A 23,408-nucleotide genomic window follows, 5' to 3' on the forward strand; every position below is an offset into this window, starting at 1 on the left:
GAAACCTTAAGCGTGCGGACCCTACGGGTTCGAGAACAATGTAGACATGACCGAGACACGTCTCCGGTCAATAACCAATAGCGGGACCTGGATGCCCATATTGGCTCCTACATATTCTACGAAGATCTTTATCGGTCAGACCGCATAACAACATACTTTGTTCCCTTTGTCATCGGTATGTGACTTGCCCGAGATTCGATCATCGGTATCCAATACCTAGTTCAATCTCGTTACCGGCAAGTCTCTTTACTCGTTTCGTAATACATCATCTCGCAACTAACTCATTAGTTGAAATGCTTGCAAGGCTTATGTGATGTGCATTACCGAGAGGGCCCAGAGATACCTCTCCGACAATCGGAGTGACAAATCCTAATCTCGAAATACGCCAACCCAACATGTACCTTTGGAGACACCTGTAGAGCTCCTTTATAATCACCCAGTTACGTTGTGACGTTTGGTAGCACACAAAGTGTTCCTCCAGCAAACGGGAGTTGCATAATCTCATAGTCATAGGAACATGTATAAGTCATGAAGAAAGGAATAGCAACATACTAAACGATCGGGTGCTAAGCTAATGGAATGGGTCATGTCAATCAGATCATTCACCTAATGATGTGATCCCGTTAATCAAATAACAACTCTTTGTCCATGGTTAGGAAACATAACCATCTTTGATTAACGAGCTAGTCAAGTAGAGGCATACTAGTGACACTCTGTTTGTCTATGTATTCACACATGTATTATGTTTCCGGTTAATACAATTCTAGCATGAATAATAAACATTTATCATGAAATAAGGAAATAAATAATAACTTTATTGTTGCCTCTAGGGCATATTTCCTTCACTATATGATTCACGCTCGACCTTTCGGTCTCCGTGTTTCGAGGCCATATCTGTATATGCTTGGCTCGTCAATTATAACTTGAGTATTCTGCGTGTGCAACTGTTTTGCACCCGTTGTATTTGAACATAGAGCCTATCACACCCGATCATCACGTGGTGTCTCAGCACAAAGAACTTTCGCAACAGTGCATACTCAGGGAGAACACTTCTTGATAATTAGTGAGAGATCATCTTAAAATGCTACCGTCAATCAAAGCAAGATAAGATGCATAAAATATAAACATCACATGCAATCAATATAAGTGATATGATATGGCCATCATCATATTGTGCTTGTGATCTTCATCTTCGAAGCACCGTCGTGATCACCATCGTCACAGGCGTGACACCTTGATCACCATCGTAGCATCGTTGTCGTCTCGCCAATCTTATGCTTCCACGACTATCGCTACCGCTTAGTGATAAAGTAAAGCATTACATCGCAATTGCATTGCATACAATAAAGCGACAACCATATGGCTCCTGCCAGTTGCCGATAACTTGGTTACAAAACATGATCATCTCATACAATAAAATTTAGCATCATGTCTTGACCATATCACATCACAACATGCCCTGCAAAAACAAGTTAGACGTCCTCTACTTTGTTGTTGCAAGTTTTACGTGGCTGCTACGGGCTTAAGCAAGAACCAATCTTACCTACGCATCAAAACCACAACGATAGTTTGTCAAGTTGGTGCTGTTTTAACCTTCGCAAGGACCGGGCGTAGCCACACTCGGTTCAACTAAAGTTGGAGAAACTGTCACCCGCTAGCCACCTTTGTGCAAAGCACGTCGGGAGAACCGGTCTCGCGTAAGCGTACGCGTAATGTCGGTCCGGGCCGCTTCGTCCAACAATACCGCCGAACCAAAGTATGACATGCTGGTAAGCAGTATGACTTATATCGCCCACAATTCACTTGTGTTCTACTCGTGCATATAACATCAACACATAAAACCTAGGCTCGGATGCCACTGTTGGGGAACGTAGTAATTTCAAAATTTTCCTACGCCCACGCAAGATCATGGTGATGCATAGCAACGAGAGGGGAGAGTGTGATCTATGTACCCTTGTAGACCGACAGCGGAAGCGTTAGCACAACGCGGTTGATGTAGTCGTACGTCTTCACGGCCTGACCGATCAAGCACCGAAACTACGGCACCTCCGAGTTTTAGCACACGTTCAGCTCGATGACGATTCCCGGACTCCGATCCAGCAAAGTGTCGGGGTAGAGTTCCGTCAGCACGATGGCGTGGTGACGATCTTGATGTACTACCGTCGCAGGGCTTCGCCTAAGCACCGCTACAATATTATCGAGGATTATGGTGGAAGGGGGCACCGCACACGGCTAAGAATATGATCACGTGGATCAACTTGTGTGTCTAGGGGTGCCCCTGCCCCCGTGTATAAAGGAGCAAGGGGAGGAGGCCGGCCGGCCCCAATTGGCGCGCCAGGAGGGGAAGGAAGTGGGGAGGGAGAAGGAAAGGGGGGCGCCGCCCCCCCTCTCCTAGTCCAATTCAGACCAGGGGGAGGAGGCGCGCGGCCCACCCTGGCTGCCCCTCTCTCTCTCCACTAAGGCCCATATGGCCCATTACTTCTCCCAGTAGGGTTCCGGTAACCCTCCGGCTCTCCGGTTTTTTTCGAAATCACCCGGAACACTTCCGGTGTCCGAATATAGTCGTCCAATATATCGATCTTTACGTCTCGACCATTTCGGGACTCCTCGTCATGTCCCCGATCTCATCCGGGACTCCGAACTCCTTCGCTACATCAAAACTCATAAACTCATAATATAACTGTCATCGAAACCTTAAGCGTGCGGACCCTACGGGTTCGAGAACAATGTAGACATGACCGAGACACGTCTCCGGTCAATAACCAATAGCGGGACCTGGATGCCCATATTGGCTCCTACATATTCTACGAAGATCTTTATCGGTCAGACCGCATAACAACATACGTTGTTCCCTTTGTCATCGGTATTTTACTTGCCCGAGATTCGATCGTCGATATCTCAATACCTAGTTCAATCTCGTTACCGGCAAGTCTCTTTACTCGTTTCGTAATACATCATCTCGCAACTAACTCATTAGTTGAAATGCTTGCAAGGCTTATGTGATGTGCATTACCGAGAGGGCCCAGAGATACCTCTTTGACAATCGGAGTGACAAATCCTAATCTCGAAATACGCCAACCCAACATGTACCTTTGGAGACACGTGTAGAGCTCCTTTATAATCACCCAGTTACGTTGTGACGTTTGGTAGCACACAAAGTGTTCCTCCGGCAAACGGGAGTTGCATAATCTCATAGTCATAGGAACATGTATAAGTCATGAAGAAAGCAATAGCAACATACTAAACGATCGGGTGCTAAGCTAATGGAATGGGTCATGTCAATCACATCATTCTCCTTATAATGTGATCCCGTTAATCAAATGACAACACATGTCTATGGTTAGGAAACATAACCATCTTTGATTAATGAGCTAGTCAAGTAGAGGCATACTAGTGACGTTTGGTTTGTCTATGTATTCACACAAGTATTATGTTTCTGGATAATACAATTCTAGCATGAATAGTAAACATTTATCATGATATAAGGAAATAAAATAATAACATTATTATTGCCTCTAGGGCATATTTCCTTCAATATGCCATTTGGTTCTTGCAACTACTTTCAAAGTACTCACTATCTCGTTTTTTTGACCAGATCCAACTAAGGTGTCGTCTTCCACTAGCGTGAAGTCAGAGTGTTCATTTGCTAGGAGAGTTTTCTAGTCAGTTCCTTGTGGAGTGCTGTCCCTCCAAGTCCGTGCGCCCACTTAGTTTGTCTTCTGCTGTCGTTAAACTCTGCTATAGTGCCAATTATGGTGTTGCTTTAATAAACAAGCCACAATTGCTTGGTAAACCTTCTTTTAGTAAATGTTTGTGTTATGAATATCATGTACGTCAAGTGCGCCAATGTGATTCTTGGGCCACATGCACGAGCTGCAAATTGGTGTGTGACAATGTCTCAGTTGGATGAATTGCATGTACTCGACCTCGATGACATAGCGATGCATATGGCGCATGATCCTGAGAGGGAGAATGATCCCTAAGTGGAGGAGGTCGAGGAGCCCGTGGAGCCACCAAGCAAGCATGAAGAAGATAAGGTCGGTCCGTCGGTGAACTACCATAGCCAAGAGGACATCAATTTGCGCCTTGTTTGGATGAATGTCTCGACTCGGTTGGTATTCTCTACCTAAAATTAGGTGGATTAGTTTTGGAGTAGGATTGAAGAGTACTACTCAAGCAACGCGATTGTTCCTTCACATCATATTAAAGGGGCTCTCGCCACTAATGGGGTGTGATCCAAGATCAATGCAACTGATGTCTAGTTGTGTTGATTAAGTGAACATTGCACCGTCGAATGGGGTGTCAATCAATGAGTATGTGCTGGAGGTTGATAGTGATTAGGCAATAAACCTTTTAGGCACCTAAAGAATAGGTGACCCAAAAACTCATTCACACATGATGAACACCATTCGTTTGTGCTACCCCATGACACGGATTCTGTTGAATGTCGGATTGTACGCCCATGCATGTTTCTATGCATGCTACCGTGGCTTGACAACGTAAACCTGCGTGAACCAACATGTGGTTAGATGGTTAGAGAAATAGTGGTATCTCCAGCCCACTAGGATTAAGTCTTGGTGCTCGCATTATTTTTGGATTTCCGGCAATGCATTTTCAGTAGGAGGAGACATTTCCATCGATGACTTCGTAAATTTCAAGATGACATGACAGCTCAGTCTTTCGGAGGTGCTCATAGGGATAGAGTATATGTGCGCGTTCATAGAGATGTGTGTATGTATGAACGCTTGTGTCTGTACTGATGTTAAAAAAAAAACTACGTAAAACTGCACAAGATATAAATACGTACCGATCTATCGAAATTACAGAAAACTTGAGGACCACGTATGCACAACATATACATCCGGTTAAGAAGCAAGAAAAACACAACGAAATTAATCAACCCAAACAGACCGCCGTGGATACCTGTGGCATCGGCCACCTGCGAAATCCATGGACGACGAGGGCACCAGCTGCAGCGTCGTGGAATTCCCGACGGCCACGGACGTCCTCGTGGAGATCCTGCTGCGGCTCCCGCCCAACTCCCGCCGCCGATCCCGCCTCGTGTGCCGGCAATGGCGTGACGCCGTCGACGAGCGCACGGCGACGGACCTGCGGAGCCGCGCCAGGACCCTCCTCGTCAGCGGAGGGGAAGCGTACGTCCTTGACGACAAGTGTGGGCTTAAGCGGGTGATGGCTAGCCGGGCGGACCGGGTAATGAAGGTGGTCGGCACGTGCAACGGCCTGATCTGCCTCTGCGACGACAGCCAGCCCGGCGGCGCCATCGCGCTGGCGAACCCGGCCAACGGGGAGAGGCTCCTCCTCCCGCCGTTGCCGTGCGCGGCCGACATCCATATGCGTTCATCCAGCTTGAAGTGGCACGAGGCATACGGCTTCGCGCACCACCAGAGCACGGGGCGGTACAAGGTCGTACACGTCCCGTGCGGCTTCCGGGGAGTCTGGGAGTTCCACACCGTGCAGGTGTTCACGCTCGGGGACGCGTCCTGGCGCGACGTCGCGACGCCGGCAGTTGGCGGCGCCGGCGCGAGGTGCCTCCTCGAGGCCGGCATCGTCGGCGTCGACGGCGCGACGTACTGGATCGCACAGGGCACCGACAGGATCATGTCGTTCGACCTCGAGCACGAGCGCGTCGCGTCCGTCAAGCCGCTGCCGGTGCCGCTGCCGACCAGGCCCGGCAGCCGCTTCCGCCTGGCGGAGGTCCACGGAAGGCTGGGCATGGCGATCATCCACGACTCGCCGGCGCTGGAGAGGACGGACGTGTGGGTTCTGGAGAGCGCGAGGCGGGAGCAGAGGTGGAGGCGCTGGTACCGCGTGGAGATGAACGTGCGGCCGCCGCAGCAGCTCCTGCTGCCGCACTTCGCGCACAGCGAGCATGTGCTGACGCGCGGGTATGCGCGCGGGAAACATGTTCTATACACTCACAGGTCGCGGCATGGCATGGTTCAGATCAGCGAGTGCAACAAGGGCACGCACGTTGCCACAGGGTATGTCCACCAAGCATTCGCCTATGTAGAGTCCAAAGAGCCGTTGAATGTTTATAGGCTCTGGTGACGGTGCATCTGGATGCTAGTATCGAGCTAGGTGAAAACGTTGTTGCTTGGAGGAAGAAATGTTTTTTTCTAGGGAGACTCTATTTGTCATGTGCTTGAAAAAAACAGTTGCGTCAATCACTTTTTATATGGACCGCTATATCTTCATCCAAACGCCCAGAATTGATTGAGGTATTGTTCATCTTCTTCCTCCCGCCGAACGCTCAAGCTACCCCGCCTTAACCGTCGGTTTCAACCACCCGCGGCCGGCAGGCGCTACCACGCACCACCCCGCCCTCCCCTCAACCTCCCCCGCCACCGTTGCTAGGCAACACCCCAGCCTTCCCTCTAAGCCCGGCACCACTCATGAAAACCTCTGACGATCCCCTGCACACACACCCCCCCCTCACCCCTAAGATAGATAATAGGGTCATGACTTCACACCCTCATATAGATGGGGGGGGGATAATTCTTCTCCGACGAGGTCCGGTCAAGAGGGAAGGAAGAAGGAAAAAAGTAACTGGCGTGAAAAGAAATTTCAGGCACCTGAGAAATAGCAAATCCGTTTTTTTCTAATGGAGGAGTTACCTAGCACCAAGGTGGGGACCAATAGGGTGTTGCCAGATTCTAATGGCCAAGTATTCTTCGTATTTTAGTATGTCAGAGTTTTCATCTTTGTATTCTTTCACTTTTCTCCCAGGACTTGCTAGTGCCATCACATCTTACATTCTTAAGAAGTTGGTCCCAATTCTCTCAACATGCTAAGCGTCCACATCAACGTCCCATTAAGCAATGCATGCAGCCAATCCACCTCATCAACCTATCCACCTCAGCGACCCTGCCATGTCTACATGGCAGCCCATTCGTTTCCAAACGTTTTGTTTTCTACCATTTCTACAATGCCGAATGGCACGTATTGTGACTCTTAACATGCAATGTTTCATCACCAGCGTTCGACTGTACACCTGCCTTCTCTTCATTTCCACTTCCAGTCGTAACCCACGGACACATCTCTTCATCATTGAAAAAAAACACAAAGCGATCGACCCCTCTCTCCCCCAGAAAAAAGAACACCAGTTTTCTACCCTCGCTATGGCGGCTGGGAGCCGATCTCTGCGTCAGGGAACGACTGCTTGCCTCGGCGGCTCTCTGGGATTCTCTAGGGGTATGTTCACCTCCGTTGGTCCTCCATTCCCCATGTTTGTCCCCGTCTTGACTAGGTATCTGCGCAGCTATTGGGGTGATCGATTTCTGCCGGCTGGTTCCAGCACAATCAAGCGGCTGATGGGTTTCTAAGGGCATCTCCAATGGTTGTAAGATAGTTGTTGGTAGATTTTGCCACATAGAATTTTTGATGATGTGTCATATAATAAATGAGGGAAGAGAAAAAGGTTGTATGTACATGAACCAACACCCTTTGCACAAGCTCCAATGTAGAATGAGAGAGAACCTTATTTATTATTTCACATCCTATTGGGCAAACTACATACATTCCATTGGAGTTGTTGTATGTTAAGGTGTTGGTTGATGACATGGCATATTTTATCAACAAGCTAACATACAAACTGTTAGAGATGCCCTAATCTGAAGTTGGCTTTCTTTTCATCTTGGAAGGAACTCTGATCATTGGTGCATCGCTGGCAGGGCCTCAGCCATGGTGTGGAGGTATTTGTTTTTTGCATGAGTCCACCGGGCCACCATGTCATCTAATTTTCATTTTTTTTCCTTTTCATCATGGAAGGAACACATTAGTGTGCCGCCGGGCAAGGCCTCAACCATGGTGTGGAGGTTTTCTCTTTTTGGCCCAGAAGGAACGCCCATACAGATGAGTCCACCGGGTCACCAGGTCATTCAATTTTCAATATTCTTTTAGAAGTACACAGGGACTGCAATTCTGCACATCGTCCTCTTTGGTCGACTCCATTCCTCATTTTTCTGCCATACGTTGCAATTTCAATATGTCAATTTTGTCACTAATGCGGCTCCAAATTAATTGTAGTGGTTATTTGTATTGATTCTAATTTCCTAACCAAACATTGTTCCCTTTTATAGATAATTCGATAACATGTTACTTTCACATTGGTGAGGATGGTTATCAAATGCTAGGGATCAATACAGTCGATTATCATTGAAATATATTTCAACCAATTCCCGCTGCAACGCGCGGGGTATTATCTAGTGCATTAAAAAGAGCAACCCCTAAAAAAGAGTTAAAAAGACCAGAAGTGTGTGGGGGGGGGGGGTTGGGGGGCTGGGGGTGATTGTGGTTTTCATGGGAACTTTTTGTTCTTTCATTTCCTATATTAGGAAAAATACATCCTCAGTGGACGTAATGTCCACGTCTAATGTACTATCATGTGGTAGTTAAATACACTATTTTTCTTATTAAGTATATTGACATAACATATCTAGATACAATATCGTGTGTTCCTCATGTATTTTAGAAAATGGTCATCATGTACTAAAAATGATCATCAGGTTTGTAAAAAGTGTTCCGCCTGTATAAAAAAATCATCAATGGTTCTTAAAATTGCACAATTTCAGCAAAATGTTCATGACTTTTACAACAAAACATTCACACATTTATAAAAAAAATGTTCATGACATCTAAGAGACATCCATACCATTCAATCAAAATGTTCATGAAATTTAAAAAAATCTTCATAAAACGTATAAAATTGTTCGGGCATTTAAAAAACCATAGCATATAAAAAATATATTTGTACCATTTTAAAAAATAACATAAAGTGTTTATGAAAACATAAAACGCACAATTTATTGAAAAAATATTCATGAGATATAAAAATATGTCTGTGCACTAGAAGTAGAAGTGTAGCAGCATCGGCCCATGTTTGTGCAAGTGCAGCGACGAGAGTTCTTCCAGAGCCCATCTCCCGCTCGACCTGTCCAAAAAAAATCTCGCTCGACCCACCGGCTGGCTCCCCGTCCGTGACGCACACGCACGGCCGGTCCAACCGCAAATCATTCCCCCGCGCCCGCAGGCATAAAATATCCCGTGGGCCCCACTACCAGAAGTGTCCGGACCCACCGACCAGTCCCACGCCCGCCGGTGGAGGCACGGGAGGAGTACGGGAGGGAGGACGCGGCCCGGTCGTGTCGGGGCAGGACCGGTCTGGTCAGTCATTCGGCCCCTTTTGCGGGCCCCACGCGGAAGATTCGCCGGCCGCGGGCCCACCGGTCGATTCGCCTCGCCTCGCCCCGCGCTCTCGCTCCGGATTGCTGGGCAGAGACCGGGGACGGTGGTCACTCGCTTGAGTCGCTGTGGCGCGTCGCCCGTCCGTCCCGTCTCTCGCTGTTGGGTGGTCGCGGTCCATGGGCCGGGGGCTGCAGGTGGGTCCAGACCGTTGCGGCACGGCACGGGCCGCCTTTGTTTAAAATCTGGTTCGGGCTGTGAAAGCGAAAAGAAAGGAAAAACACGCACGTGCTTTGCTTGCGGAACAGTGCTCGTTGCTGAATGCGTTGCATGGCTAGTCATTTTGTAATTATTGCGCATGTTCCTTCTGAAATACTGCTCCTCGCCTGAACGTGCTACGGCCACGATCCACGGGGCACGGCTCACATGAACTCAGATGTTTGCTTTAATGTTTCATAGCCACGATCCACACAGCATAGTGTGCATGACACATGATTGACCATGTCAATGTTTTTTGGCTCGTTACATCTTTTTTACTACTGGATGGATACAGTTTACATATTCCTAGACAACACGGCTAAAGCAAATTGTCGTTGCTACATTGTGAACGGAACCGAATCCTCTAACATTCGGAAGAAAAGTCACGGTGCTACAGTGCTACTCTAGTATAAAATAAAGAAGGAAAGTTAGGGATTGTTAATACGTAGTTAACGGGTTGTTATTGTTGATATTTACTATGGATATAAATAATTCAAAATTAATTTTATTTCATCATCAATTTGTTTGTATGTAATTACTATAAATGTACACAATAGATCATCAATTTACAAGTTAATTTAAGTCATTTTAGTCTTAATCATACGGATAGAAAGAAGAAAAATTAGGGTACTCTAGCGTCTCTAACATTCCTTATCAATGTTAGAGGATCTGTTTTCATTGTGAACATGCTTATGAAAAAGGCCCTACATTGGCTCCAGCCACCCGTCAATAAACAAACATCAATTCCTCACGCACCAACATCCCCCGGTGAGTGGATCTAAGAACATTTTCAACTGGGCGCTTAAAACTAGACACCGAGGTCAAAATCCCAGTTGTTTAGTTTATTATTAACCTAAGGCATGTCATTGATGTTCAACTTAGAATATGTCGCTTAAGTGAATACTTATTGATTCTTAATTGTCCAATTGCCGTAAATAGTACTCCATCCATTTACAAATATAAGATGTTTTGCATATTTTAATATGAACCATACATAAGCCAAAGTTAGTGAACAAATATATTAAAACATGTCTATATACATCCAATTCAGAAAGAAAATACAAACATCATGTGTCTATATACATCCAATTCAACGGATGCTATGACCCTCGCGCGAGTGCTTGTATTGTTATATTTCTTATTCTTTTTTTGAGTTTTATCCTATTGCCCATTGACGACCTGAGTACATGCCCATTACTGCTCCTAGCATTGTCAGGATCACAAAGTGAAGATTAGTACAGACACCCTAAATCTGGCTAAAAAGTATTTTCATCCGTATATATTAATCAAGATTAATTTTATCGGTTGGGTGATTAGACCCTTTATGTACGCTAAAGCATACCCAAAATACATGCCCAACCACTTCCACATGTTCATGAGAAGTCCCTTGAAAAAGGATTATGCATCCAATGATGATATTCTCATGAAGGGCGAGGAGCTCCTCGCCAACCGGTCCATCAACTAAGAGTTTTTTTTGGAGAAGTGGAACTACTTTGTGGTCGATTCAGATATCGCAAAAAGCCATGTTCATCTCATTATAAACAATGGCTATTTTATTGCAATAATAATTGTACTAGTCATATCGACACACATCAACAAGTATTTTATTACCGAAAATGTGTTGACGTGAGAACTGATGAAGGCAAGTTATCTAGTGCACCGAATAAATTACGATGATAAACTTCTAGGTGTCTTATCATATCTACACTTCACAGGTTATGCAAATGGTATCATACTTGACTTCTGCGTTTGACAAGTCGAATCGTTGGCTATCATACAGGGGAGACATGACATGTTTTCTGTCTAGGACTCTGATACATGATAGGTAGACTCGGGGCCGGAGGGCGGAAGAGAACCGACAACCCGTTCTCTGATGTCGATCGAACCAAGGGTTTCATTGTTACAATGCCACTAGAGAGCAGGGGCTTAAGCCCGAAAAAAATCACAATGCAAGTTTTTAAAAAATAAAAATTTGCAAGGAAGTTTCAAGCTAATGCTTTGCTTATATCCACCATACAAATAAGATAAATTCTAGTCTACTATGATTTGCATCAAAACTTGAGATAGTATAATCTGCCCACAAAACTAAAATAAGAATGGAACTCATTGCAGGTCACCAAGAAAGGAAAAAAGAGAGCCCATCACAGTCGAAGCAGGTAGGGGACGACGATCTACTGGTCCACCGTGGACGCGGCGCACGACAAAAGCAGCTAGCAGTCTTCCTTCCCCACGACGACTCCTCCCTCCTCCATCCTCTCTCCCTCCCTCGCGCATGCTCCAAAAAAGCTACTCTCTCCGCCCCACCTTTCCCCTCTCCCCACGTCTAGGGTTCCCCACCTCCCCGCCCCCGTCCCCCATGCCGCTCCTCCCCGAACCCTAGCCCCAGCCAGCCTCGTGCTCCGCCCCGCCCCGCCGCCGACACGCATGGCCTCCGCCGTCGCCGTCGCCGGCGACGCCGAGTACTCCTTCGCGGCGGAGTACGACGGCCCACCGCTCCCCTACTCCCTCCCGCGCGCCATCCCGCTCGACCTCTCCCACATCCCGCTCGCCGCCCTCTCCTCCTCCTCCTCGCCGCCGCCCACCGGCTCCTCGCCGCTCCCCGTCGTGCGGCCCCTCACCCCCTCCTCCCTCTGCTCCGCCATCCACGCGCAGCAGCACGCGGCGGGGCCTCCTCGCTCCTCCGGGGACCCCGCGGGGGGTGGTGCTGCCCAGGCGGTCGCCGACTCCCCGACCTCCGTCATCGAGAACCACCACGCCGCCGCGCACCACTCCGCCGAGCTCCCCTCCTCCCCCTCTGACGCCGATGACGACGACAAGGAGGAGGAGGAGGAGGAGGGGGCCGGGATGCCGTCGGTTCCCCACCAGCCCACCGTCTCCTTTGCCGAGACCAGCTGCTCCATCCTCGATTCATCCGAGGAGGAGGAGGAGGACGACGACGAGGACGAAACCGCCGACGAGGCCCTGCCTGCCGCCGCTCGATCCAGCGGCTCCCTCTCGCCGGCGCATTTCGAGGCGGGGAACCACCAAACGGGAGCCAAGTCTCGGGGCTGCTACAGATGCGGGAAGGGAGGCGGCTTCTGGGGCCGTGGGGACAAGGAGGCGTGCCTCGCCTGCGGCGCACGGTACTGCTCGGCTTGCGTGCTCAGGGCGATGGGGTCCATGCCGGAGGGCCGCAAGTGCTTGTCCTGCATCGGGCGGCCCGTGGCCGAGTCGAGGCGGAATGCCCTGGGGCGAGGCTCACGCGTGCTGCGGCGACTGATCAGTGCGGCGGAGGTGGACCTCGTCATGAGAAGCGAGCGTGAATGCGCAGCGAACCAGCTGCGCCCGGAGGACATTTACGTTAATGGGGCTAAGTTGTCACCGGAGGAGCTAGCTTTGCTGCAGGGATGCTCGTGCCCTCCTTCCAGGCTCCGACCTGGCTTCTATTGGTACGACAAGGTATCCGGCTTCTGGGGCAAGGTACGTGAGTCAAGGTTTTGGCACGAGAATTAATCTGTTCGTTTGCTTTGTCTATCAGTCTTGTCCGTGATGTAAGGAACCTATTTTGAGTGGCCTCTATAACCCTATAGTATGATGTCATAATTGTGTGTTAGCCAATCGATAGTGCATTCGTCTACATTTCCATTAGTGCCTTCCTGGAGCTAAGCGACTACCTGCCTGTTCGGAAGCTCTCCCGTCCCTTAACTCCGCTCCGCTCGAGGAGCTGGTTTCAAGCCGCTCCCTGCTTTTGTGCTCGCGCTCCCTCCGCTCCCGGAGCTGCAGTGGGGGAGCGGAGAGGATCCGAACAGGGCCTACGTTTTTCACATTTGCCGGCGGACATGGACAAATGGTTTTCCAACAGCGTTGTAACGGCCAGTGCCTGCTATTCTCACTCACATAAAAAATAGAAGCAGCTTTCAACCAAAAATATGGAGGGTTTCTACCCAAACACATTCACTTTCTATTAGACATCCATCTAGATTTCAGGCAGGAGGTTTCCCTTATTTTTCAAAAAAAAAAAAATCCATCTAGATTTCAACCATGAATCTGTCCAACCTCCACTACCCAACTTTCGACCCTGCTTCCAACTAATGAACACTGTCCTTCAACTAGATGAACTAGAGTTTTCAATCAATCAACTAGGAAAAAAAACCCAAATCAGATACTATATTTGGCCTTAAATCTGAGCTTTCAGCTCTGAAAGACACCAACTTCTAAATTCATCATTAATTTCCACGAAAATAAATAAATTGAATTGAAGGTAAAACTCGACCTCAAATCCTGAGATCCGGGCTTTAAACCTCCCACAAGCCAGCTTCCAAGTAATCTTGGAGAACTTCATCCCAATATAATCAAGGAAAAAAAATCAAGTCGGCTCCCCTCTGCGCCCTTGCTGGCAGCACGTGGCGGTGCCCCTAGCCGGCTTCCTTACCGGAGATCCAAGCCAGGGTAGATTATTGGAGGTGCAAGAGACACCTTGAGGTTTCTGTGTATGGTTCTGAACTTCTCATAGGAGATGTGGAGTAATTTGGAATATTCTGTTGAATGCTTAGATTTAATGGTTATTAAAGGTGGAACATGGGTTGTTGGCTTGTTGCCCTTGCCAATGCTGCAAACTGGAAGTGAAAGATTACTCCTTTAGGGTCTTTGCGTGGGTTTTCGCCGGATAGTTGCCTGATATGATTGAGCTGTGTAGGTTCTGTATTGGATGAAAATCATGAGACTGTATATTTAATTATTCTTGGTGGGAAATATGTAGAAAGATCTGGAGGGATAGTGCTGTTGAGCTTTGATATTGTCAAATATCTAGTTGACTATTTCGAATATTGATGTTTTTTTAGTTAGTTGGTAGAGCCATGATGCCTTACGATCTTATCATGGTTTGAACGAATTATCAAATCCTAGGAATCATGGTGGTTGGTATTGTCCCTAAATCAGGAGAAGTTGCTACATTTCTTTTTCTAGTTGAGAATAGTACACAGTTGCACACCAAGGTTAGCACATATTAGCAGTAGTATGTATGTAAAATAGTACTCCCTCCGTTCCGAATTACTCGTCGCAGGTATGGATGTATCTAGATGTATTTTAGTTCTAGATACATCCATTTCTGCGACGAGTAATTTGGAACGGAGGGAGTACATCATAGTACATAGGAATATTGCAGTGTCTGGGTGTCATAGCTTGTGCTGACTTATTTTTTGGGGAAAATGGAATTTCAAGTTAGAAATGTCATTCTTTTATCCTGCACATGCCATTTCAGAATTTCAATCATTGCATGATTATTTTTGCTTGCTTCTTCGCATAAATGTTGATGATATATATCGTCCACAACTCTGGTTTTAAACTCGTCTTCGATAATGTTACAGGAGGGACACAAACCCCATTGCATAATAAGCGCAAATCTAAATGTTGGAGGTGCTTTAGTTCAAAAGGCAAGCAATGGGAGCACCGGCATCTTGGTAAATGGTCGTGAGATTACAAAATCTGAGCTGCAAATACTTAAGGTTCGGAATTAATTTACTCCTACCTCATTTTTAGATTTGTGAGTTGCATTTTTCCTTACATATATCTTTGGTTTCAGTTGGCAGGAGTTCAGTGTGCTGGAAAACCTCACTTTTGGTTGAATGCTGATGGGAGTTACCAAGAGGAAGGCCAAAAAACTGTTAAAGGAAAGATTTGGGATAAGGTAGTTCTAGAATTCATCTTTTCTTAGGTGACCTGTATTTCCCCGTGAGGAGTCTGACCAAAGTTAAATTTATCTGCACTTTTCACCAGCCTATAGTGAAGCTGCTTAGTCCTGTCCTGTCATTGCCAACTCCTAATAAAATGACTAATCAATGTGGCGAAGAGGCTATTAATGTGGTAAATCGACCTGACTACTTGGAGCAAAGGACGACCCAGAAACTTCTGTTAGTTGGATCAGGGACAAGCACCATACTCAAACAGGTACATATGGCTATTGACGTCTATTGTGTTCATGTTCACGAACTGATAAGCTGACTAGCTGCATTAAGGTCACCGTCCAATTACAACCGGTATTCACACTGTTATATTAGTATTAAGATTTACATCCACATGTGCACTTACTAAATCTTCTGCAGTGCCAAATGTCATTTGCAATACTCTTGTAGACTAGCAATTAATTCTGAATCTCTTGAATCTCAGGCTAAATTCTCATACAAGAGTAAACCATTTTCTGTGGATGAGTGTGAAGATCTCAAACTTATCATACAAAGTAACATATATCGCTACATTGGTATACTTCTTGAAGGCCGTGAACGGTTTGAAGAGGAAGTTTTAGCTGATAGAAGAAAACTCTGCCAACACGATCCTTCTAGCTCTGGTATGATCATTTCTATCCACCATTTGTTCTGCTTCATAATAAACACATAAGTCTTAGATTCATGGTACCTTGTAAAGCAACTGAAACCAAGTGGAAGACTCCTATGTTGGAAATTCGCCCATAGGATCGATTACAATAAAACACGAACACGCGCACACAAGAAATCTGATAGCCAAGGGCTCTTGTCGTGCCCTCTTTTCCTCTTTATTGATTTTCTGGTTTTCTCTCTGGTGTTACAAAAAACACACGCAACCGTGCATATATATATAGGAGCAGCATACGCGTAGCAAGCCGACCCAAACCTGAACACCTAGACCTACACGGATTATTACAGAAACCCTCATGTAATACTACACAGACATCCAGAGAACTAACTAGGACTCATACACTTTCCTATACTAATCTCCAGCAAGCTTGATCACACTTGTTAATCCTAGCCGGACTCAATAAACTTTCCTATTTTAGCCCTAACACACGATAGCTATGTTTGGATTATTCCAACATCCTATGCTAACTGTTTGGCTAGAACTGACCCTAACAGCCACATGTTTTTTGCAGGGCGTCCTGAGTCGGGGTTCTGTGATGAAGAAGTTACTGAGTACTCCATTGTCCCACGCTTGAAAGCATTCTCGGATTGGATTCTAAAGGCCATGGCTTTGGGTAATCTTGAAGATATTTTCCCTGCAGCTAGTCGTGAATATGCGCCACTGGTTGAGGAACTATGGAAAGATCCTGCTATTCAAGCTACATATAGACGAAGAAATGAACTGCCGTTCCTTCCGTTTGCTGCCAGTTACTTCCTTGACAGGGTACTATTGTTGTTCTATTGAAAAATTTGCTCGTTTACTTGGGTTGATGTTTTCATATCCATTCCTATATTGGACTTCTTTAGTAGTGATTTAGTTGTCCAATTGTGATCATTCATTCTTTGGCCTTTGTGCATTTGAAATTATCAGGTGGTTGATATTTCTCGAACGGAATATGAGCTCTGTGATACTGATATCCTCTATGCTGATGGAATAACATCCTCGGATGGATTAGCATCTACAGATATCTCTTTCCCGCAGCTGGCTTTGGATGTGCGGGTTGCTGATGAGCTTGATCCACATGACACGTTGCTAAGGTAAATCTTTTGTCACAAAAGGCAGGGATGATCTGGTATTTACTTGTGTTCCGTGTAGTTTTTCCATAGCTTACAATATTTCAGCACCATTAGCTAATTATGTAATAAAAAATGCATATATGCATGGGTTCCTGTTAGTCTTTCCCTTCTGATTTCATGAGGCCGCTTTCCATGGTATTTTGTCAAATGTCTGTCGCAATGGAAAGCACACATGTACATTTAGTATCTCGTTCAGCTCAAGACACCATATATTTACATTCTATGTCGGATTCCTATATTACTATTAAGAACTGTGATAGTAATACTCACAATAAAAATTTCTCTTTTATTATCAGGTACCAGCTGATCAGAATAAACAATAAAGGATTGCGGGAGAACAGCAAATGGCTGCAGATGTTCGATGATGTCAGCCTTGTCATCTTCTGTGTTGCGGTTAGCGATTATGACGAGTACTACGAGGATGCAAATGGCACCGTTGTGAACAAGATGATAGAGAGCAGACAGCTATTTGAGAGCATCGCCCTTCATCCAACGTTTGAGCAGATGAATTTTCTCCTACTCCTGACCAAGTTTGATCTTCTAGAGCAGAAGATTGGTAAATCCCCGCTAACAGCATGCGACTGGTTTGCCGAATTCACCCCGTTGGTAAGCCGCAATCTGATTGACGGAACCAGCAGAAGCAAGCGCGGCAGCCAGAACGGCGCGTCGCTGGCGCAGATGGCCGCGCACTACATCGGCGTGAAATTCAAGAGGCTGTTCCACTCGCTCACAGAGCGGAAGCTCTATGTGTCCTACGTGAACGCCCTGGACCAGCAGTCTGTCTGCTCTGCTATCCGCTACGGCCGGGAGATCGTCAAGTGGGAGGAGGAGAAGCCTGTTTTTGGCTCCAGCGAGACGGTATACAGCGGCGACGAGCCGAGCTCCTACTCCCACTGACGGCGACCTTTGATTGTGTGACAGAAGACGAAGAAGAGGTGTAAATAGTTGTGCATTTCCCTCTCCGGCGATGACCTTTTTTTAGAGCTTTGCCCATTTTGGTTCTTTTTTCCCAGCTCATCTTCTGTTTGTAATTTATTGTATGGTTTGTTTGTTTAGTTGTTCACACGTAGAATGAGAGGCAAGATGCCTGCCTGGTTCCGATTGATTCTTGCATCTGTATGTATCATTATCGATCTCCTTTACATGGTAGCATGTCCGATTTCTTGTACAATTGTTTGTGTGCTCGAAGCATCTCAACAGGTACTAGAAAATAAAGAATGCAACTACATTGTCAAGTACTTGCAATGAAGTGCCCGAGCAGGAGGTACGTGCTGACTGCTATACAACCGGTCAAGATGACCTCCGGGCAATGGTCGAACTGGGGGTAAAGAAGTTGTGCAACTATCGTTCCTGCATATATGTACAAACAAGCATGGTTGCTTAGGGAGGTGCTTAGAAAAATAAATCAGATTTTTTCTGAAGCATGGGTGCCTATTTCTACAGAAAAGACGCTTTATTAAGTGTCTGCTATAAATAAGTACCGGTGCTTAAAGACTTCCAACAAGGCCTTAGCAGACTCTCTGACATCGCCCCCCTTCCCCATCCCTTTTTGCTGTCCCAAGTGTAGGGCAACTCCAATGTTTGCATTAAAACACCTCTAAATATTTGGACAGTGTGGTCTGACCCACAAACCGGCCCGTGCGTCCATGGACCGGCCCGTGCGCCTTAATTCCCATAAACCGGAAGCAAACCGGTGGAAGTTGTACGGGTGTCTGGATGTGTGCCATGTTGGCGTCCAGCTGCACGGTCTCACCCAAAGCCCTTGTCACGTGCTCCGCTCTAAAATCATTACTGCGCATTCATGTCGCTTCAGAGCAGGCGCGACGTGGCGGCAGCCTACCGCATTGATGGAGATAGCTCCCCTGACGTACGGTGCATGTTGTTGGGGCACTGACATGTGGGCCTAGTTCCCGCCGGCCCCACCTGTCAGTGGTCGAATGGTACCCTGTCGTACGACAGAGGATCCTCGTCCCCGCATTGATGACAGTTAGGTCGACGTGACCAGATGACTAGCCACTTCAATGCAGATGCAACGACGGAGAAGCCTACTCCGGCCATTGTGTTCGGATTGAAGCGGCGCTGGTCCGTCTACCCCGGCTATTTAAGCAGGCCGGCCGTATGTGCAAACCCTACCTCATCTACTTTGCACACCGCTGCCTCCTCTCGTCCGCACATCGTCGCGATGGGCAAGTGCGACAATGGCAAACAGGTGGTTCTCCCCGATAGGAGGATCTCGGAAGAGCTACAAATCGTGGTGCCGCCGCCCACAGTCCCAGGCCTGTCATGGTCCACTGCTCTGTCGGTTAAGAGTTAAGACGGAGGCGGTGCTCTCCTCGGACGACAAAAAAAGAGGAGTTGTAGCATCCGCCCTTCCTCACATAGCCGCGCGGACGGATGAGTACGCGCGGCAGCAACTTGAGTCGTCAAAAACACTTTGGTACGGTGATAGAGCTTTTGGCATGCTTCAAAAACACTTTGCGATTGTCCGTGGCACTTTTGAGTATTGGAAGCCTCAGATCCTGTGAAAGGTCATGCCAATGTGTGTTATCTTGTACAACATAATCGTTAAGGATGAGAGGGATGACGCGAAGAACTTGCGGTTCCTCTACGCTGCTATCATGGTAGAGCTAGAACATCACCCCCAGTAGAATCCAAGCACGCGGAAGAATCGAGAACCGAGAAGCTCATAACCAACTCCAAGATATATTGTTGAGCCCCGCTGGCTACTTCATATCACTTGTCTCTTGTGCTTTGATCATTTTTTATTTGTATTCTTGTTTCATTTGAACCGTATGTTGTGTTTGAATTTGAATGACTAAGTTTAAAACCATTAAATTCGATACGTACTTGAATTCTTCGAGTTTTGAATTAATAAAGTTATTTTTTGGCGGGTATGGGCTAGAGATGCTCTGATCCCCCGGTTGCTCGGGTAATAGTCAGAACAGGGGAAATCACATGTCCAACCAGAGTTTCTGCATAAATGTCTCAAGAACGTAGTTACATACACAGTCGAGGTACACGAGGAAGCAGGGGTGGGTGAGACGAGCGAACACCGGCTAACTGGGTGCGAAGCGGTCGAGCAGCAGGTACACCGTCGCGTCCGACATCCCGCCGCCGCCGGCCTCCTTCCGGTCGACCACGGAAGGCCCCGCCGCCGCGGCCGCCTTGTTGCCATGAGCGGCCCCTCCCATCTGGTGCTGGTGCTCGGCGTGGCTCACCGTGGGTACGGCCTGCCGCTTCTTCCCACGCAGGGCGGCGGAGAGCTCGCCGAAGAACCAGACGCCGGCGACGTCGGATGCCGCCGTCGTCGTCGAAGACATGGCGATGGCGCAGGGCTTGATCTCAACCAACTTGTGGGCCGGACGAACACTTGTATGATTGCAGGAACGAAATGGGTGATCTGGATGCCAGCGAACGGGGCTGTGCAAATGCGAATATGCGATGGCCGATGGAGCACCTTGGATGCTGGCTGTCGCTTATATAGGGCGCCATCGCCATGCATCGCTGACGGGAAGGTGGCCAGGTAGGATAGGCGTTGGGGGTGTGACTGGCTGGCTCCACACGGCAAAGTATACCGTGGGCGTGCCGTGCGCGCGTTTGATTCGTTTGCGCTGCGGGTTCGGGTCGTCCTTGTTGGAGCGGATCTGAGGCCTGAACCGCCTACCCGCGTCGCAGTCGGAGGCAGATGGAGACCAAAACCGACGGACCGGCCGGGTTATTTGTCTAGGCATGAAGACAAGATAGGGGCAGCTGAGACGGCACATCGTTGAGGATTTGTTTCAACTGGTGTTAGTTTTTTATTTTAGAGAAAATGATTTTTGAAAAGCCATCACGGCGCCAAAACTAACCTAAGTTAATTAACTTGGAAGAGTAGTTTTCAGCCTTCTTTTTGGGATTCAAAGAGCTTTATTGATTTTTGATAGATAACCCTCGTTCGCATGGCGTTCTGTCTCGATCTGAAAGAAACGAGATGTCTCGTTCATTCACATCAGAGTAAGATCGCTAAAGCAGGACCCGACCTGTTAAACCGCAATATCAGCACACCAGGGAGCAGTCAAACGAACGCAAATGCTAGGTATGTCGTCTCTTCCTATCGTTCACGCGCGTGGCAGTGACGCGGACCCTACGGCCACCACGAGTGATCTCGGTGCCATAGATGATAGTTCCACGTCCCCACCACGCGGTAAAGAAAGCACGCGCCGCGCCGGAAACGTGATAGTTTTTTTTAGCATTGCCGGGATCCTGAAATAAGTTTAGAAATAATGCGAGCATCAGAATTTGAACCTTGTTGGGTTGAAGATATCACTGTTCACCTAACTATCTCAACTACATGTTGATTCGCGGGAACGTGATAGGTAGAATATTTGAATCGCGTACCTTTTTTTTCTTGTTAGTGTTGCCACTTTATTTAAGGGACGTGGCTAGCGAGCGCCACCACACTTGTTCCCTGTTTAAAGCGCATCGCCGTATATTATTATAGCGTGTCTTTGTGTCCAGCTGCCACACTAGAAAAAAAAAGAACGTCGATATTTGCCATACGTGTGGCATATTCGAAATCCGCCCACTCGTCCTGTGTGGCATAATCAGGAGGCAGCCCACACGGGCTATATGTGGTCGAATATTAGAATTGCCCACATATGTTGGGCGCAGCTATTTCGTGCCACACGCCCAACAAGTATTATTCATCTTCATCCCGCGTGTGTGGCATGAAGCAAATATATCCACATGTCCTGGCGCAGCTACGTTAGTTACTCACGGGATGACACTTTAGTTACCCCGGGGATGGCAACTTTAGTTATCCGGGATAGTAAATGTAGTTGTAAAAGCATATAATTCTCTCTATTTTTGTTAACTATAGTTGTCATGTCTAATTTATGATAATTACCGCGTGTAATCAAACCATAGTTGTCGTGTGTAATTAACTACTTGCCACATGGGTCAAACAATAGTTGCCATGTGCATTTATATAGTTGTCATGTCTGCTCCAACTATAGTTGCCAATGCCATGTATGGTTAATCATAATTGCCATGTGTGTTTACCTGGTTGCCACGTACGCACAACTGTAGTTGCCATCTATCAACGAATTATAGTTGCCATGTGTGTTTACCTAGTTGCCACATATGCGCAACTGCAGTTGTCATCTATCATCGTGCGAGCGTCGTGTGGGCGAAGAGTAGTTCACCCACACGCACGTGGACGGGATGATGACTGTGTGGGTGGGAACTGGTTCGCCCACATAGCGCAACTGGCAACCACGCGCCGCGAGTCGTGTGGGCGAGCGCTCTAACACCCACACAAACACGCTATACCTACGTGGCACTGAAATTTCAACAGATTCCTTCAAGATTCGCGCAAAGCATAATAGACGGAGATCAAAGCGTGTGGGTAAAGTGCAGATACGCCACACGTGTGGGCGTTATCATTTGGGAAAGGAAATTGTTTAGCTACATGTCTGTGACAGCCTAGATTTGCCTTCTCTCTTTCTTCGGACTTTCATTTGCATTTGCTTTGGATTTGGAGTTTTGAATCAATTCAAATGGACTTGAATACTTGGGCCTACCCTTGATTTTCACCCCAGTGACCCATCCATCTCTAACTCACCTTTCGTTTTCTGAAAAACTCCAACAAAAGACCAAGGAATATTCTTCATAAAAGAAAAATATTTATTTTCTTCCCTGAAAATCACTTTAGAGAAGTATGCTCCAAAGCAACCCCTAGATTTCTTGCTCCAAAAATACTTAATAAATTCATAAATATTCTTTAAACCCTAGGGCACCTTTCTGAGCAAAAAATTGCATAACTTTTTGTAATATTTTTGCTCTAGAAAATCATTTCTATTTTGGACAGAATGGTCACTTTGCACAGCAAGTATATTTTTGCTTGATCTTTTGGGGCTGATTTTTCTGAGCTTGATTACCCTCCTAAGAGATTGCTAAACCCCAAAGCACAACCTTTAGTTCTCACTAAAATTTTCTCAGTAAAGCTCATAAGTTTCTGTCCAGAAACTTGCCAGGAAGAAAGCCACTCCCACAGTTCACCTGTGACCCAACCAACCGTGCAAAACAACCAAAACCACTAAGGACTAACTGCCAGACATGGTGTTTGCGCTTAGCTTAGCCTGATGCCAAAGTTCACGTTGTGACCACGAGCGTCCAAGGGGGTTGACATGCGGCCGACGCGCTCTGCGGTGCGCCAACGTCTCTGTTTCGTGCGTGCTCGCTGCCCCGGCCACCGCACCTTGCCAAACCGCGCCCCTATCCTCATTTGCACCTCCATAACTCCACCCTGGCACTCGCCGACGCCGGAGCTCGCCGCAGCGAGCATGGGCACGGCGCGGCCAAGGCAACAGTGCGCCCGTGCCCCTGTGCTCGTAGCATAACGCGCTCCTGTGCTTGTCGCAGCTCGTCTACAGCCCCCGTGTAATCTCCGGCGTCTTCTCCCCCTCTCACTCACGCCATTCGTCG

General features: G+C 47.3%; 1 protein-coding gene across 1 annotated transcript; it reads left to right on the forward strand.

The window, feature by feature from the left end:
- Positions 1-11,726: 11,726 nt before the first annotated feature.
- Positions 11,727-18,114, forward strand: LOC125507949 (extra-large guanine nucleotide-binding protein 1-like). The gene is made up of 8 exons (XM_048672488.1): positions 11,727-12,918; positions 14,805-14,942; positions 15,020-15,124; positions 15,214-15,384; positions 15,604-15,781; positions 16,340-16,590; positions 16,738-16,904; positions 17,240-18,114. The coding sequence occupies exons 1-8, from the start codon at positions 11,884-11,886 to the stop codon at positions 17,838-17,840; spliced, it is 2,646 nt and encodes an 881-aa protein (XP_048528445.1). The 5' UTR covers positions 11,727-11,883; the 3' UTR covers positions 17,841-18,114.
- Positions 18,115-23,408: the final 5,294 nt, after the last annotated feature.

The sequence above is a fragment of the Triticum urartu genome, chromosome 5 (assembly GCF_003073215.2).
Source record: "Triticum urartu cultivar G1812 chromosome 5, Tu2.1, whole genome shotgun sequence".
Classification (NCBI taxonomy): Eukaryota; Viridiplantae; Streptophyta; class Magnoliopsida; order Poales; family Poaceae; genus Triticum; species Triticum urartu.

What these genes read in the sequence shown, in the direction of transcription:
- LOC125507949 (XM_048672488.1), top strand. Translation starts at nt 11,884, where the DNA reads ATGGCCTCCGCCGTCGCCGTCGCCGGCGACGCCGAGTACTCCTTCGCG. An exon ending in TATCCGGCTTCTGGGGCAAG is followed by an intron (nt 12,919 to 14,804) that starts GTACGTGAGTCA and finishes ATAATGTTACAG; the next exon opens with GAGGGACACAAACCCCATTG. An exon ending in CAAGCACCATACTCAAACAG is followed by an intron (nt 15,385 to 15,603) that starts GTACATATGGCT and finishes CTTGAATCTCAG; the next exon opens with GCTAAATTCTCATACAAGAG.